This window comes from Dendropsophus ebraccatus, chromosome 2 (genome assembly GCF_027789765.1).
Source record: "Dendropsophus ebraccatus isolate aDenEbr1 chromosome 2, aDenEbr1.pat, whole genome shotgun sequence".
Lineage (NCBI taxonomy): Eukaryota > Metazoa > Chordata > Amphibia > Anura > Hylidae > Dendropsophus > Dendropsophus ebraccatus.
In genome coordinates this window covers 195133330-195150432 of record NC_091455.1, presented here as the reverse complement: position 1 = coordinate 195150432, position 17103 = coordinate 195133330, and the positions used below count along the sequence as shown (strand labels likewise).

Here is a 17103-nt window from a genome sequence, read left to right as displayed (position 1 = left end):
GAGTTGAGTAAGCCGGAAGAGCGGTGTACTCGGCTTTTTATGGTACCTCCATAGGAATGAACAGAACTGCGGGTTACGTGCCGTACCCATGGTTCTATTCATAACACAAAACACGGGACCCGATACGGAGATTAACAGGGAAAATGGTTGGATCCCCCACAATCTCTTTTCCCCTATCCTGTGGATAGTAAGAAAGTTGGTTGATTTTGCCCGGACAACTACTTTAAGCACTGAGCCTCTACTGTTGCTGAACAGCTAAAAGGAGGTGGGATTATACTTCAGCAATATGGACATAAAGCAGTGGATACACTAGTATTTTCTAAAAAGATAGCCACCCAGAAATGTATATGTGGTCATAGATGAGAGAGAAGTCTTTACTTACCTTTCAGGTACAGTGTGGATCATCTTCAGCAGCAGACTGGCTCAGCTTACAGGTACATAGCCTAGACTTTCTTAGATTCTTTCCCTCTTGCACATAGCACATAGTAAACTTAGACCCACTTCATGTAATTTGTTCTTATTTAACTGTTACTAGCGACAGATTTCACCTGACAACAGGCAGTGGACAGCAGATTAAAGAGAAGTGAGACACCTAGTGGCCAAGATGTTAGAACTGATTTCTGGGGTAAGGAGTCATTTCACATATGACACATATGTTAGGAATCCCATAAGCTATCACATAGAGGGAAGTTTGAAACGACAGTGACTATTTAAATGTAAACAAGAGTGTTCTCACTCAAATATATTGGAAATGGCAAAGTATATAAGAAAGTTATAAAACTGTTCATTTATATAAACTTTTTTTTTATTTACAGAAACCCATGTTCATAGAGCGACTGCTCTTTGAGTCATGAGGTTGTGAGATTATGATGTCATAGATCAATGTCAGTTATTTCCATTGCTAAAGTTGAATTATAAAACCAAGAGAATAAAAACACAGCAGAAGGCTGCAAATGTTATTGATACCAGTTGTTGCGGCCGGGTTATCCAAGGTGGATATGTCTGCCTCAAGCTACATCCTCTTTCGTTCTTGGATAGCCTCCAACACGTATTTTTATAAGGAACATTGGTCTTCATTACTATAGTAATCCAGCCTTAAAATGTTGTGCATTATAGCACGGGGTCTAACACTCATTTAATGATATAGTAAATAGGCCAAAGATGCCCTATCTGTATATTAGATGGAATTTTTCTTTAAGACGTGCACAAGATCCACAGGTTTTTCATCACATAGCAGCCACAGGGGAAACATGTTTGAACCACATTTTCTTATAGCATGAAGACGCAATCCATCTGTTTTCCAAAAGAGTCATGGTGAGAACCCTGTCTGCTTTTTGCAGATAACAGCCAGAATATACTTCTATACTTAGTGTAGAATACTAAGCTATAATAAAGGTATACCTCTAGCCGTTGATTTATATTGTTTTAATGTACTAATCTGAAACGAAAAGATATATCAACCTTTCAGTTGTTTTTGTTTAAAAAAGTATTTTTTTGTTTACAGTTCCCAAGTATTACTATGGTAACAGACTACAAACAGACTCTATGTAGTCTGATCGTGCTGTCATTTTACCTTACATCTATTCCCTACTTCTTGCTAAGATAAATCTAAGTAAGAGAGAACTAGCGACGAATGAAGGGGAGGAAACATATCAATAAATCGATCTGATTTTTCTTAGCCCTATGAGCAAAGTCATTCTAACATCATGGGCGTTACTAGAAAGGGCTGGGCCCCATAGCAAACTTTTGATTTCGAACCAACTCCCCTCTCCCATGCCACTGTAGCTTATCCCTCCTGTTTGTTATCCCTCCACCCAGTAGATAGCATATGTTAGACATCTCCCCTGGTATCCCCCAAGTAGCTAGAGCCCCCCCCCCCCCCCCCCCATCGTAGACATCTCCCATAGTGTCCCTCATGGTAGGCATCTCCTCTAGTGTCCCCCGTGGTAAGCATCTCACCTGATATTCCCCCTTACATAGTGACCCCCAAAATAGACATCTCTCCTATTATCGTACCCTCCCAGTACATAGTGTTCCCCATGGTAGGCATCTACCTCGATAGTATGATGACAGCTCAGGATGCCCAGTGTATTGCACGGATGTGGTGATGCCCCATAACAGCCGCTGTGACTGCTACAGTGGTAGTCTGCCTAACATAAAAGTCAATATGTAACACCTGTAAAGAGCCAGACAATAGGAAAACCCCAATTGTGCTCTAGAGTCATAAGGTGGCCATACACCTTCAATAACTGAAAGCGAATGATCATTTAGTCAAGAGTTATCTTTCCTATTCAGCCCCCATCCTCCCCATACCCAGGAACAATCGGCACAGGCAAGAGATCCTTTGTTCTCAATGGGTAGGGGTAATCCTCAACCACAGAGCTCTGGCTGTGGCTTATCTCACCCAGAACAAAGGGGTCTGGCAGTGATTTTCCATCACACCCCATGCCTGTCTCCACTGATATAATCTGTTGGTGGTCGTTAGGGAGAGCCCTATTTACCTTATACTGACAGCCAAACCTTCTGTGAGCGGCGTGTACAGCCGAAAAAGTATAACGTTTATGTGGACTTTTAGATATACAGTTATTTGGCAAATTTGATCTGTCCGAACCCAAACCTTCACTATTTGACTCCTGCTTCCCGAAGAAGTTGGATGAAATCCTGTGAAGTCCTGGAAAACTTGGATGTAGCCAGAGATCTTAGGCTGTATCCATGTTGGCAGCTCTCAGACTAAATCAAACTTCTCCTGGCAGCGGGAGTCAAACGGCGAACACTCGAGTTCAGACGAACCCAAACGTTTGGCAGGTTCGCTCATAAATTCCTCCCATAGCTTTATTTGGGGTTTACATTCTTGTAATCCTATTGCATCCTTTGAACTCACTGGCTTATTAGTAATCAGAAATTGCACTGATTCAGCTCTGTTTCATCTGTTTTGATGATCATAATGGAAACCAAGTGCAAACTGCATTCAATAAGAAGACACTAGAATTGCCCATTTGGGGATAACATGAATGTAAGATATTTGTAGAAGCCATCAGGGCAGGTTCCCTGAACTTCTGACAAACCACAGAAATTCTCCCTATGTGACCTAATCCTAAATCCTATTATTATAATAATTAATCATTAAGTCAGCAAACTGAAAAACCAAAATATATTCTACAAGTTTGGTTTCCTTGCTATTGTCATGTATATAAGCTAAAATTTTGAAAATGCCTTGTGGCTTTTTTTCAAGCACCTTGGAAGATTTAAATGATCAATGGCATTCCAAACACGGTCCTTTTCATAGGCTATGTAACATATCTGTAAAGTAACAGAGAGATCAGGACAAAACACAGGATGTGGAGGTGGGGCTTACCATGTGCTATGTGTAGGAGAGATTAAAAAAAAAAGAGAGAGAGAAAGACCAAGCCAAGCCACAATGATTATTAAGGTGATCCACACTGTTTCTGAAAGGTAAATCAAGGCTTCCTTCTAATCTATCGCTATCCATAAAGCTCAGTGCAGCTGCCCCTTATGTAAATACCAGTTTATCTGCTGCTATATCTCTACAATACTAGCCCCTCCCTTCCTTTAGTTTCTCAGCAGAAACAGTAGCATCTCAGTGTTTAGTGTAATCCTGTAATCCTGATGATGATTAGTTTATTCCTACTCTTACTACTGGCAAACATCCCTGCTGTGCTCCTCTTTCTCTCTACAATTAAGAGAAAAAGAAATAGCTTTCCACCATCGAGGGTACTAAAATCTAATAGAAATGTAAGGGAACCTGAGACCTGGATGGAAAACAGGGTCCGACAGACAGTGTGAGCCCCAGTGCTAGGCCTCCAAGACTGTCTCTGCCTTCCTGCCAACCTGACCCTAGGTGGCCGGCGATAACTGGGCGACATTCCCTTCACTGGGTAAAGGAAACAGAACAAGACAAGAAAGACAAACACAATTGAGATTAGTCAAGCAGATACAGGTCAAACCGGAAATAGTAGTACGGTACAAGAACAGAAGGCAAAAACATCCGAATTTTTTTAAAAAATCTAAAATGAAATGCCATCTCAAGCTACAAGAGATTGATGCAAGCAACGTCCCAAAGCACAAGTGGACTTCTTTTGAGATGACAGAGTACCGGTCCAGAGCGTGATTTGACCAGTCCACTGACATCCAGACCACACAGAACACAGACTGGCAGGGAATGGAGACAAGTGGCAAAGGCAACTGTCCATCACTACTCAATCTAAACTATCTGCAGCCCTGCTAGGGGAGCAGAAGAAACCAGACAGGTGTGGTGGAAATCTGTCAATCACCACACAGAAAGTATGAGCATAATACACAGTTCAGACAGGTGAAAAGGAGACATACAATTTAGACTAAATCATAGCCAAGAGCACAGTCTCTGACAGACTTGACAGGCAGAGGACTGCACTGTGGTCTGAACAGGCACAATCATAACAAAAACTGTGCAGGGTTTAAGAAACTTTTGAAATAACAGGTACTGTATACTGCAAAAGAAAAAAATATTTAGATGGTGTTCAAATCCCTGCTGATCTCCACTTCTTGGTCCCGTCCGGACACACGGCCAATCACTGGCCACAGAGGTGACCCGCTCAATCAGTGATTGGCTAAGTGGGCATTTCCTGTGTTTAGATCCTGGGAAGAGGAAGTGGAGATCAGCAGAGATCAGACGCACCACTGTAAGAATTTCTGGCAACAGGGGATTGGTAATTTTTCTTTTTTTTATTTAAAAAAAATAAATAAATAAAAATGTATACAAGCAAACAAGCCCTTTAAGACAACACCAACACCAGGATCATACAGTACATTCCAACGAGCAGAAACCAATGAAATAATATGTTTTTTTGAGTAGTATAATACAGCAGAGCTGAAAGCCAAGAATTAACCACATGGACTTTTAACCTGAGAGGAATATTTTCTCTCGGATTCCGCTCACATCCTCGTCCTATATGTGTCAAATTGAATTCTTCTCCTTTGTCATTTCGCTGGTGGCGGAGATGTAAAGAGAAATGATGACAACTCGTTTCCGGACATTGAACCTAAAATAATTTCCATATCTTATAAATCAGCTTCTTTTAGTTCCTACACTTCTGGCTTCCATTATTGAATTGTCTTTTAGTAAGGGAAACTTCTCAACAAAATCCTAAGCACAGAATCATGGAGGCAGACAGGATGTAGATGACGAATGCAATGACTGGTCATAAGTCATGCAGAAGTACTATTGATTTATATAGAACAATCTTATCTACATCTACTGCTCAATTGAATAATATCTACTGTACCTTCACTGGTTTTTGGCATTTCAGGCTGGGGAGAGACTGTTCAGTAATGGGATTACTGAATTACTAAAGATTATTTTAGCATCTGTATTATGACTGCAATATCTAGACCTTCCATGGGGAAGGGCTATGGGGGTTAGTTTATGGTGACCATAATATAGAAGCCAAGGTGTGCCTGGAATATAACCATCTGGCTTATCATTTGTTTCTTAGGGTACTATTACACCAAGCAATTTTTCGACGACTAACGATTAACGATAAACGATCTTAAACCGCTAAGGCAAATGAATCAAAATCGTTCGCCCAATTTCATGAAACGATGATCGTTATTTATAATCGTTCTTGCGGTCGTTTAGTCGTCGGTATTGCGTACATTTTAGCTGCGAATTCTTATTCCAACGAACGATGTGCGAACGATCAAACGATAAAAATAGGTCCGGATCCTATTAAACGATCAACGATTTCTCGTTGGTCGTTTAATCGTTGCCTGCTATTACATGAAATGATTATCGTTCAAATCCGAACGATTTAAAGATTTTTCGAACGATAATCGCTCCGTGTAATACCAGCCTTACTCTACTTGGGCCCTTTTTATGGTCAAGTATTCATTCCATCAGGTACAGATCTTGAATATAGTACTAGTGTTATCCTATGAAGGATGGTGGAATTAAATTTAAGCATGGATATTTCTTTATATTATTTAGCAAAAATTTTTTACAAATTTCTGCATCATAAATGCCATATGCCAGATGACAGAGATATGTAAACAAGCCCTTAGTTTAAAGTCCTGTCGGTATAACTTTCAGAATCTAAATCAACAGTAGATGTGATATAAAGAACAAAAATTATTTGTTGTTGTTGTTGTTATCATGCTGTAAAACAAAGCTGAACTTACCAGAAATCCAGGTTCAGTCTTCTGAAGGCAGAGACACGGGACTTCCTGTTTTCTGACTGTTTCCTGTTTTTTGATAAATAAAAGTCAGAAAACAGGAAGTACTGTGTTTTCTATGATAACTAAAAAAAAAAGAATAAAAATTGCAAACTTGCTTTATATGACATCTACTATGAAATCTATTTAGATTTTGAAAGTTGTGACGACAGGTCCACTTTAAGACTTGAGTCTGAGGGATTTATGTGTCTTATTAGAGAAACTGCCAAACTAGCATAGGGCGTCTTATAAGCCAGGCAATGTTCCCCAGGAAAAAACTTACTGACTTGTCCTCTGAATACCCCTAATCCATTTGAATGTTGAGGCACAAGGAGGGCCCACACAATACTAGAGAGGTGGTTTAAATAAGATAAATTATCATTGTAAATGAGCTGTGTACAGTCAGTACATTCACTTTGTGCGCTGGTCCCGTTTTCATAGCTAAACAAAACAAAAAATTAAACTAAAGACATCCAATGTTACCACATCTCAAAGTGTTTCCATACAAATCTATGGTATCAGCCTTGTTTACCTCTGTTGTTTTTCCACTACGGTTGGGGCAATCATGATATGGGGAGGGCTGGTGAAGGGGGCCATGGTGGTTTTGTGTTCTGTATATTGGTGACAAACTGTTCACTATGATTTTTATTCCTCTCGTTCTCATTCAATTTTTTTTCTGTTTCAGGGTCCCTGAAAGACTTCAAACTGAAAAGCCATGCTGGGCAAGAACAGATAAAGATATCCAGTACTGGAGAAGGAGAGGCCAGGATTTTAGTGTTTTATTAAATCATGGGGGCAGTAGACAAACTGGTGATAATATTGCCCCATTCGCAGATATTGAAACAAGGAGGAAGTTAAATTTTATAGATAAAAACACCAAGGAATTTCACAATATAGTAACTGAAAATGTGGATAAAGTGAAGCAAAAAGTAAGAGTGAGTCCAAAATCATCAGAGAGCCAGATGTCAGATGGCAGCTCCGAGAAGCTACAATTCACCCCTCCGATTCTTGAAGAAGGTTGCTTTTTCGGCCCAAATAAACAGAAATCTCAATTGACACTAAAGGTTTCTCCTGATGGTCCAAGTCATATGGCTATATCTTCAACTACGGGTGACAGTTCCTTTGTAAAGGAAAATAAAATACACTCACAGGATAAATATGTTGGACAACAGGACTTCAAAAGCTCATTCTTAAAACCGAAATATATTCGACCCTCAAAGCCACCCTCATATGAAGTTCACCAGCAAACATGGGGAGCTGTGGATGTAACTGAAAACCAGGATAACCAACAAAAAGAGGAACATCACTCATCCCCTAAAGTGTTAGAGGCCCTCCAGGAATCCTGCTTACATGACTCAGGCATGGAACCCCCCCATTATATACCTCCCCCATCGTATAAGTCACCGCCTCTCCTACATGCAGCTTGTCAACCTTATAAAAAAGTGCCTCGCTCAAGTGATTGCATACGCCAAAATATTTCGGTGGAGAAACCCAGCACAAGCGACAAAAAGATAGCCTGTTGTCTTGGAAATAATGGTCCATTCATTAAACCTGCCATCCATAGGCATTCGGAACGTTGTAAACACTCTGTGCAATATATCCCATTTGATGATCCACGTATAAAACATATAGCAGGTGCCCAGGAGGCAGAAAAACACAATCACAGTAAGAAACACAATGACCACTTTAGAATCGAGCAGTCCAGCCAAGAAAGTAACTTTCGGAAGCGAGAACAAGACAGTGCCTTTATCAATCCTAGAAGTGCAGGCCATCATTTTGTAAAAAGAGAAGGTATAAAACACAAGCAATGGTTGCACATCTCCATCCCCGACCAAATGTGCTATCCTCTTTCGGAAAATAGAGATGGAGCCACGGCTTGCAGTTTACCAGAGGACAGTGAGCCTACCCACAAACTGTCATTGAAAAAGACCCATTCCGATAGTGCTTGTGAAACCGTAACGAAAGTGAAAAAATTTGAACCCGAATCGTTTGTTTTTAGTAAAAAAAGTTCAAAGAGAAAACTCAATGAAACAATATTTTGCTTGGTCTCCATTCCCGTTAAAGCTGACTCCGCCACATCAGATATGTCTAAGAGCAACAACCGTATAGCAGACAATGTGGACAGGATGAACATGTTAAAACATAGCAATGGGGGTCTACATGAGCAAAGGCTTTTAAGTGGATCTTCCAGTGACTTGGAGCTGCAAACACTTACAGGAAGCATGAACAATAATACCGAGCTACTAAAACAAGCCCAGTCCAAAACAGAGGAAAATAAACAAGCAAATGACCTCAGATCTGGTGAGCAGAGGAAACACAAAGAACTGACATATTCTGGCTCCTGGCCAGGCGATCAGTACAAAGACCAACAAACTCAAACCGTTATTACAGATATACCAACTTCCCCGCTTTACAATGGTACAAAAGAAAGTGAACTGGAAAATAAATCCCAAATTGTTCCAACAGGTGCGTTGGGAGATCCAAGAAGACATCCAGAAAATGGAAGACAAAATATATTCGGGATAAAAGGTCAAGTTAGCTTTACACCGTCTACTAATAGTGCATTCTCCAGGACTTCTTTATTGGTGACGCAGATACCTAGAACAGAACCGTGCCAAAGGGCTGACCTTCCCAATGCAAATATAGATGGTAAAGAAAAAATTGTCAAGTGCGAAAAGAATGAGCTTGCAGAAGAAAATGTATGCAATAAAAAAGAAATTTTTGGACAGTTCCTTTTAAAACCTGTAAATCGGCGTCCATGGGATGCTATAAGCGAACTCGAAAGTATGAATAAAGAGTTTCAGGATCAAGATGGTAGTTCTACTACTAGTGAGGGAGAAAAGAGCGTGGTGAAGGAGCAAAGTATGGTGACCCAGGTGGACTTTACAAGGACAGCGTTGAGGAGAGAAATGTTGAGCAACAATAGACATATCATAGAAATCGAAGAAGTCCCAATGTTTGAGATTCTTCAGGATCAAAGTAAGATAGATAGTTGGTACCCAGAGAAGTTGACATATGATATTAGTGAGGTTGGAACTGAATTATGCAAACCTTCAAAGATGGCCGAGGTGAAGAATAAAGCTGTGAAGCTGTTGGATGGATGCCTTATGGGAGAAACACAAGCTCAAACCAAGAAAGCTGGAGACAAGGTGGCTACAAACACTGGAGCGATGACTAAGTCAGAACAGGAACAAACACATGCAAGTAAAATCCCCAACAATAAAAAACAGCATTCCGCAGATGCTGACCTTCACCACTTTAAAGAAGACAAAACATGTTTTGACCATACGTTTTTTGACATCGTGAAGGTTAGCTGTGCAAAATTTGGCCAACTAGGGGACAATATGATCCGAAAGTTGTCACTAGCTGACAGAAGTCATGGGCGTTCTGTTCCTGACCTCAGTAAGCAGTTCATCAGCACAAACCGTAATGGAGACTTTTATGAGGAGCACAATTATTTGGATATTCCTGAGAATGAGTCTCTACACGAGAGGGCTGCAAGAATTCTGGGGATTGATGTAGCAGATGATTGCCTGGTGTCAAATGGGAGCTCTGAAGCTCAAAGTCCCGAGAATGTTCTCCCTAGCTTACCGCCAGACAAGAGTGTAAAGGAGAAAAAAGTGAGTGAAATTTTTTTTCCTACAAAAGAAACAACAGGGGTATTCAAGAGTATCCTACATTTGCCTTTAGACAACGAGAAAGCTGCTGAGAAGTTAAAAGACGTTGACCAACGTCAGGATCCGCCTTTCTTGTTTCATTCGGTTTCAGAACATAGTGAGACGAATATTACTCGCAATGCGGAAAAAAGGGTAAGGAACCCCTCCAAAAAGATTGAAACATTACAGGGGAAGCTTGCCTCCACACCTGTTCGGACTGCTGTCGATCGCCTTGCTCGAATGAAAGAGGTTGATTCTGTTTCTCGAATGAGGAGGTTAAGTATTAAAAGCACAGATTCAGGTGATGAGCTAGATGAAGAAAAACAGTTCCATGGGATGCAAGATGGAAGAACGCGGAAATTCTCCACCGGCTCCATTTATAAACGAGTCATCTCCTTGGATGAGAGTATACTCTTAACACCAAAAGGAAAAGAAAGGCTGGATCTATCATGCACAGGTAACATATGTTTTGAGACTTGTGAGTCTTGTTGGTGTGTTTTCTGGGCACCCCCTGATCAGGGCTCTGTGAACCCTGGTTGGGGTAAAATAACTATTGCAAATGTTCCAGAATTCTGGCTAACAAGAATTATTACGTTGTGAACTTTGTTGGGCCATGGACTAGCAGGAAAGGGGGCATGGTTTGCACATCACTCTGTGCACCAGTTGCACCACATTTGGGCATAACAATTGATCTAAACTTAGACTTTGCAGTCTTAAAGACGCATTCCAGATTTTTTTTTTATCTGCTAAACTCCCCACATGCCCCCACCCCCACTGCATGCTGGCTCCGATACTCCCCAGCAATGATCGGTGTCCCTCAGCGTGACTTTGTTCCGGAACTGTGCCACCGTTCAAATCCTGTGCACATTCACATCACCTCTCTTCTGTGTGCAGGCCAGAAGTCAAGTTCTCCGATGCATTCTCTATGGGAGAGCATGACTTCCGGCCTGGAGACAGAAGAGGGACAGAAGAGCGGTAACATGAACACGCGCTGGATGTGAACGGTGCCGCAGGACACCGATCTGCTGGTGAGTATACGCGGGGGCAAAAATCAACAGCATGAGACCCACTGTTACAAATTTAGGGAAATTAGTATTTTTGGCTGTCTAGTCTAAGTTTGCACTTAGTACTATTATAACAGTAAAATTCACTGACCAAAGTGGGCTTGTTTTCTTACCCCTCCGTGCCACCCCTTCCTTTTTATGTCTTTATGATAACTTAAGGCCTGCATGGCTTGCTTTGTCTTGTCCTCCAATATATATCTATATATCTGTTGAATTCTTCAATACCCATTTGAGAATAAGGCATTATATTTCTTTATATCATCAATAAAGAGAATAAATTGAGGACACTCACCGTTAAAATGAAAAAATCTTTATTTAATCTTCCTTAAAAAACATGTGTTCCTTTGTGCTGCAGTGGATCGGGACGCCCCATTATATTTCTTTATATTTCTTTGAAAGCTGTGGTAAAAAAATACTATGCCAAAAGAATTCTAGACATCTCTATATTGTTGAACTTGGGAGGTGTAGTCAAACCTATACGCGGAGATTTATTTTATCTATATACTGTACATACTCTTGTTTTGATCAGGGGCTTCTTCCAGTTATTCTTTTACTAGTATAAGTCACATAAAGGTAAAAAACTTTGATTTTATTCAACAAATCCTGATTTGCTGCATTGTTTAAGGCCGGGTTTACATTCACTCAACGATCCGGCGGCATTTCCCTCCGGCACAAGAAAAAAGCGCCGGAGGGAAACGGATCTTTGAACTGATCCTATTCATTTCAATGGGACAGTTAAAAGCATCCATCTGCTTGCAGGCTAAGTTCACAACCACGGCTGTTATTTAATAAATTTACCTGTCACATTCATTACGATTAGAGATCAGCGAACCTGGAGCATGCTCGAGGCGATCCAAACCCGAACTTTCGGTATTTGATTAGCGGTGAACTTGGATAAAGCCCTAAGGCTATGTGGAAAACATGGATATAGTCATTGGCTGTATCCATGTTTTCCAGACAACCTTAGAGCTTTATCCAAGTTCAGCAGCCACCGCTAATCAAATACCGAACGTTCGGGTTCGGATCGACTCGAACCCGAACCCGGTTCGCTCAACTCTAATTACGATGGAATCCCGGCTGGAGTGTATACACTCTGTATACACTCCGGCCGGGATTACTTGCGGTCGCACCAAAAACTGATATGTAAGTTTTGTGCGACCGCTATTCATGATGAGGACCGCTAGGATGAACTTCACTGACACCAGCTGTTCTGTGACATGGCCGTGTCGCCGAACGCCCGGTGTCGTACATAGTGTAAACCCGGCCTGATATTGTGAGTGCTGCAGTTTTTCTTGTTTTTGTCAAGTCTTGGAAGGTCTATGAACCAGGATCGGTCACTGCAGCTTTGCACATCTTGGATTTGATCTTATAAATAGAGAAGGCTGTGCTGCTTCCTATCTTTATTACTAGTATAACAACTGAGTTGTTAAAAGCATTGAACAAGAACAGAGCCTGAGACTTTCTTGACTATGACCTTCATGTCAGCTTCTTTTGATTTTCTGTACGTTGGTTTATGTTATTTCCCTCTTCTTTGAGGCAAGCAGGTAAGCCGCAAAAAACAAAAAAGTATCCCTAGACATTCTTGAAGATCTTTTAATTGATTTAGGATTTTTGTAAAGGTGGTTGATGTTGGTAATAGAAATGCTTCTTTTGGTCTATTGGTTGAAGTTGACCTATCGCTTAGCTTTTAAATGTTATTGGAGTAAAATGATTTATCCAATAGGTAACAATTTATATTTTTTTATTTTTCACAGATGCCTATGACCCAGCAAGAGTGGAAAGAGTCTAACCTAAACCTTGAGAGTCCATTTCATACAGTGTCAATGAATGTGTACTAAGATAGCCAGACGGTGATATTACCTGGTCTTCAGTTATCGATGGCAAACCCACACTGCCGTTACTACTGCCAAATGAACGCAACTCGTCATCTGCACTGTATATACAGTATGTGAATAGTAGATCTACAGGAAAGATACATGGAATTTCCCGGGAAAGAATCTTTTTGTAAAAAGCACACTGAAGAAATTTCTGGCCAACTCTTACCACTGAGTTCTGTAAACTCCTATACGACGAGCACATTGTGCGTCATGGTTCCAATGAATGTAGTATTGAACTCTGTATAGGTATATGAGCTAGGAAACTAGTAACAATCTGAATGTATCCACACCGACATGTTGCATGGACTTGGAAGAGCCTGTTCCTAATTTTTTCTTTTTATTTTTTTTTACCTGTGTTACTACTCGACTCCTCTACGGATGCTTGTACTTTGCTGCATTTTTGACGGATGGCTAAACACGTAATGAAACCAACTCATCACACATCATTAAACCTCTTCACTGATGACAGTTCGGTGGAGAAAAAAAAAAGAACTTTGTTTTGAAGAAATGATGTGTGTTTTATGAATGCAAAAAAAAACAAAAAACCTTCTAAACAACAGTTCGGAAAGAGAATGAACACGTCTAATTGGATGTGTGTCTGTTCTGCTAGAGAACTGCAAAATGTTTTGACTGTGGGGGAGGTTTTAAAGACATATAGGAAAAAGAACTGGCTGCAATGTGGAGTGTGGGTTTTCTTCATCGGAGAGGAATCGGTAAACATCACGATGACGGCTAGGTTTTTTTTTCGAGAGTAGAAAGACTTGCTGCTTGCGATGATCTGTAAAGTGACGATGCCAAATGGAAAGAGTTTGCCAAGAGTATTAACAGGACGGCACCAGTACGAGTAAGGTTTGATACTATCAAGAGAACTTTCATCTCCAATCAAATAGTTGAATATCTTGATCTACGGTCTTCAATGTTCCTCCATCTCATAGCTCCTATTCTATGATGTTGGGAGTCATTTTTAAAGCAAAGTTAAATTTCTCAACTTGGCAGCACTTATATGATATATACTTATATATATATATATATATATATATGATACCCTTGCATTGTTGGGTTGCGATAGCCAGTCGATGCCTAATTCCGCCATAGAGTTTCGAATCTAAAATAATCAAGAGAGGGCTAGCCCTGTGACTACTAGCACTTCGGCATATAACACAAGAGTAAGTCTCAATGGGGCTTCAAACAGGCAGTCTATTCCAAGATGCTTTCAGAAATTCAACTTGACCCTTAATGGATGAAAATATTTTATTGTGCCTGATATATATTTGTTTGTACTATTGTATATAGGGAAGAAGAGGTGAGCACTGTTGGGTCTTATACATTATATCCCATGCCATTGCTTTCTATGTAAATACAAATCCATTGTCCACCATTCGAAGGGGGATCACCATTATAAAAGCAATACTGTTACATTGGAACAATTTCCATTCGTTTACATGCATTGATGTTGTTGGCATCATGACTTCAGCCAAGGGGTCTGACTGAAGCTACATGGGATAACTCCATTTGTGCTATGAGTGCCTGTTTCCTTCATTCCTGATTTCTGCCTTATTCTGCCATTGTACTTTGCAAATCACGTCAGGCTGTAGAATATATATTGACTGTGATATATTCTGCAAAAAAATTGTTGGAAGAAAAAAAAGGTCTAGCTCTCCTCCAGCTTTGTGGTTGCTGCGGAACGTCATGTTCTAGTCTACTTGTAGTTCTGCAATAGGCACAGAGACGGTGGGTGCATATCTCTGCACTAGAATATAAATATATATATGTGTGTTTTCTGTAGTCTTAGGATAATTATGAGATGCTATTAGTTTAAGTGCCTATGTTTGCTACCACCCAATCACATTTGCAAGTAAGAAACAGAACCTACATCCAAAGACATCTTTGCCATTCCAAAGCCGTGCCATTGTGTTCCATACAAACTAGCACTTTACTAACACAATTCATCATTTTCGGTGGTACACGCCCTTTCTATGATAAGACACATCAGCGCTCACCATTCTCGTTGTGTATATGTAATGATAATCATATATACTGTAGCTGAAGTACTGGACGTTGCCGACCACCTCTCATAGTGGTCGTGCACTTTGATCAGATTCGTATTGGGCTTATTGCAAGGTATGTGTCAACCTTTAACTATACGGAGAACATCTTCTATATCGGTCTTTGATTTTCATGGGCAGAGATCTATATACTGTTAAATACAGTAAGTTTTTGCTGTAGAAAATCTGTATTTCTAGAATACGTATCGAACACTTCCATTTTGTAGTAGTTATGGCAAAATGGGGTCAGTCGTAACATGCAAGGGGACCCCGTGATTGCTTTACCTCCACAATATGAGCCTCCTGCCAGGGTAACAAGACATTGTAAGATTTTGATGGATTATCAGTAACTGTGAACATCGGACGTCTGCTTGGTTTCAGGTGATAGTAGACAGGTATGTGTTTTTCTTCTATCAGTTCCCACCGACTTTGGTTTTCACCATAGATTGTCGACTTGGATGGACCTTAAAATCAACTAGAACAGTGTTTCTCACACCAGTCCTCAGAGAACCCCTAAAGGTCATGTCTTCAGGATTTCCTTTATATTACACCAGTGCTTTATTTAGAGTTACTAAATATATAATTAGCACATGTGTTTCCTCTATGGGATATCCTCAAGAAATGATCTGTCGGGGTTCCTTGAGGACTGCAATGGGTAACTCTGCATTATACTTGTAGTCGGCGCTTTACACTACATTTTTGTTCTGTTGTCTCTTTGGTAACTTTATGTACATATTTTATGTATTTCTATTTAAGGAACAAATGTTAATCGAGGGAGAACAGAGCATATAATGTCAGTGTGCATAAAGCCTTAAAGGGGTTTTCCAGCCCTACAAAAACATGGCCACTTTCATCCAGAGACAGCACCACTCTTGTCTCCAGTTTGGGTGCAGGTTTTGTAACTCAGTTCTTTTGAAGTGAATGAAACCGGAACTAGAGACAAGAGTGGTGCTGTATCTAGAAGAAAGTGGCCATGTTTTTGGAGTGCTGGGTAACCCTTTAGGGCCTTTTACACAGGTCGATGGCCTGCAGATAACAAGTGTCGATGGTAGTGGATGCCGAGCCTTAACAAGGCCTAATAAGTCGATCAGAGAATAGCTGGATCTTTCATATGGTCCTTTAACTTAATTATTGTTTGCTCAACATTGGCAGGTTACACAGGGCATTGTGTAGCTGAGGACAATGGTTTAAGGGAATATAGAAGATCAGGCTGATCGCTGGCCCATTTCCTGGAACAAGTGTTCGTAGAAATGCTCATTTAAAGGAAAAGTCAGATAGAAAAAATATATATAACAGGCAGGGGGGTGGAGCCCTGGCTCCTGCCACTGCAATGTCATGGCCCCGCTGATGCATTGCCCGCTCAGCCAGTCAGTGACTAAAGCGGTGTCACACCTCAGTGACTGATTGGCTAAGCTTTGCAGATGCAGGAGCTGCAGGAGTCCGGCGGCTGTCAGAGATCGCTAAGGCAGCGCTGCGGGGGGGATGGGTAAGTATACTTTATTAGGTTCCGGCACCCTCCCCCCCTGCCTATGTTTTTTTTTTCCGTAGGACTCCTTTAACTTATAACCTCCCCATGTAAAAGGACCTTTAGTGATATATTCTGGTCACCTATAGAAAGCTTTAATTCTACTACTTTGGTCTCACATTAAGCTCTTTGTGTGGGATGCAGTTAAGAAAAACATATTGGGACTCTGCCCAGCTATAGTAAGAGCTGCACAGCCTATATACACTCCTATATGGATGAAATGAAATGATATGCTGTTTATGGTCCTCCAGAAGCTATGTAAACAGTGTAGCTTGCAGGCACACAAGCAGGCCAGAGGGGGCCAGGAAGCCATCTTTACCAGACAGAAATATTCCTTTAAAAGGGTTGTCTGGTTAACAAAACCCATTTTAAATTACATATAAGTAATTCTAAAATAATATAAAGGCAGTGCCTGTTAAGTATCTCAGGGTAAAGAGTATGAGGGAGATTTATCAAACATGGTGTAAAGTGAAACCGGCTCAGTTGCCCCTAGCAACCAATCAGATTCCACCTTTCATTTTCCAAGGAGTCTGTGAGGAATGAAAAGTGGAATCTGATTGGTTGCTAGGGGCAACTGAGCCAGTTTCACTTTACACCAGTTTAATAAATCTCCCCCTATCTCTTTATCTCTGTAGCACCCAACAGATCCATTCCTTACAATTATGGCCCATTGATATCATTGGGTACTATGTAATGCCTAATTCCCCCTGTAGTGGCGCTGCAGTTCAA

At 40.7% G+C, this 17103-nt stretch overlaps 1 protein-coding gene across 1 annotated transcript in view; it reads left to right on the top strand.

The window, feature by feature from the left end:
- Nucleotides 1-16833, top strand: part of JCAD (junctional cadherin 5 associated) — a 79657-nt gene extending 62824 nt beyond the window's left edge. Inside the window, exons 4-5 of the mRNA XM_069959004.1 lie at nt 6893-10320; nt 12682-16833. Of these exons, the coding sequence (XP_069815105.1) occupies nt 6893-10320; nt 12682-12716 (3463 nt within the window). The 3' untranslated portion in view covers nt 12717-16833. The remainder of the gene's footprint in view (nt 1-6892; nt 10321-12681) is intronic.
- The last annotated feature ends 270 nt before the right edge of the window (nt 16834-17103 follow it).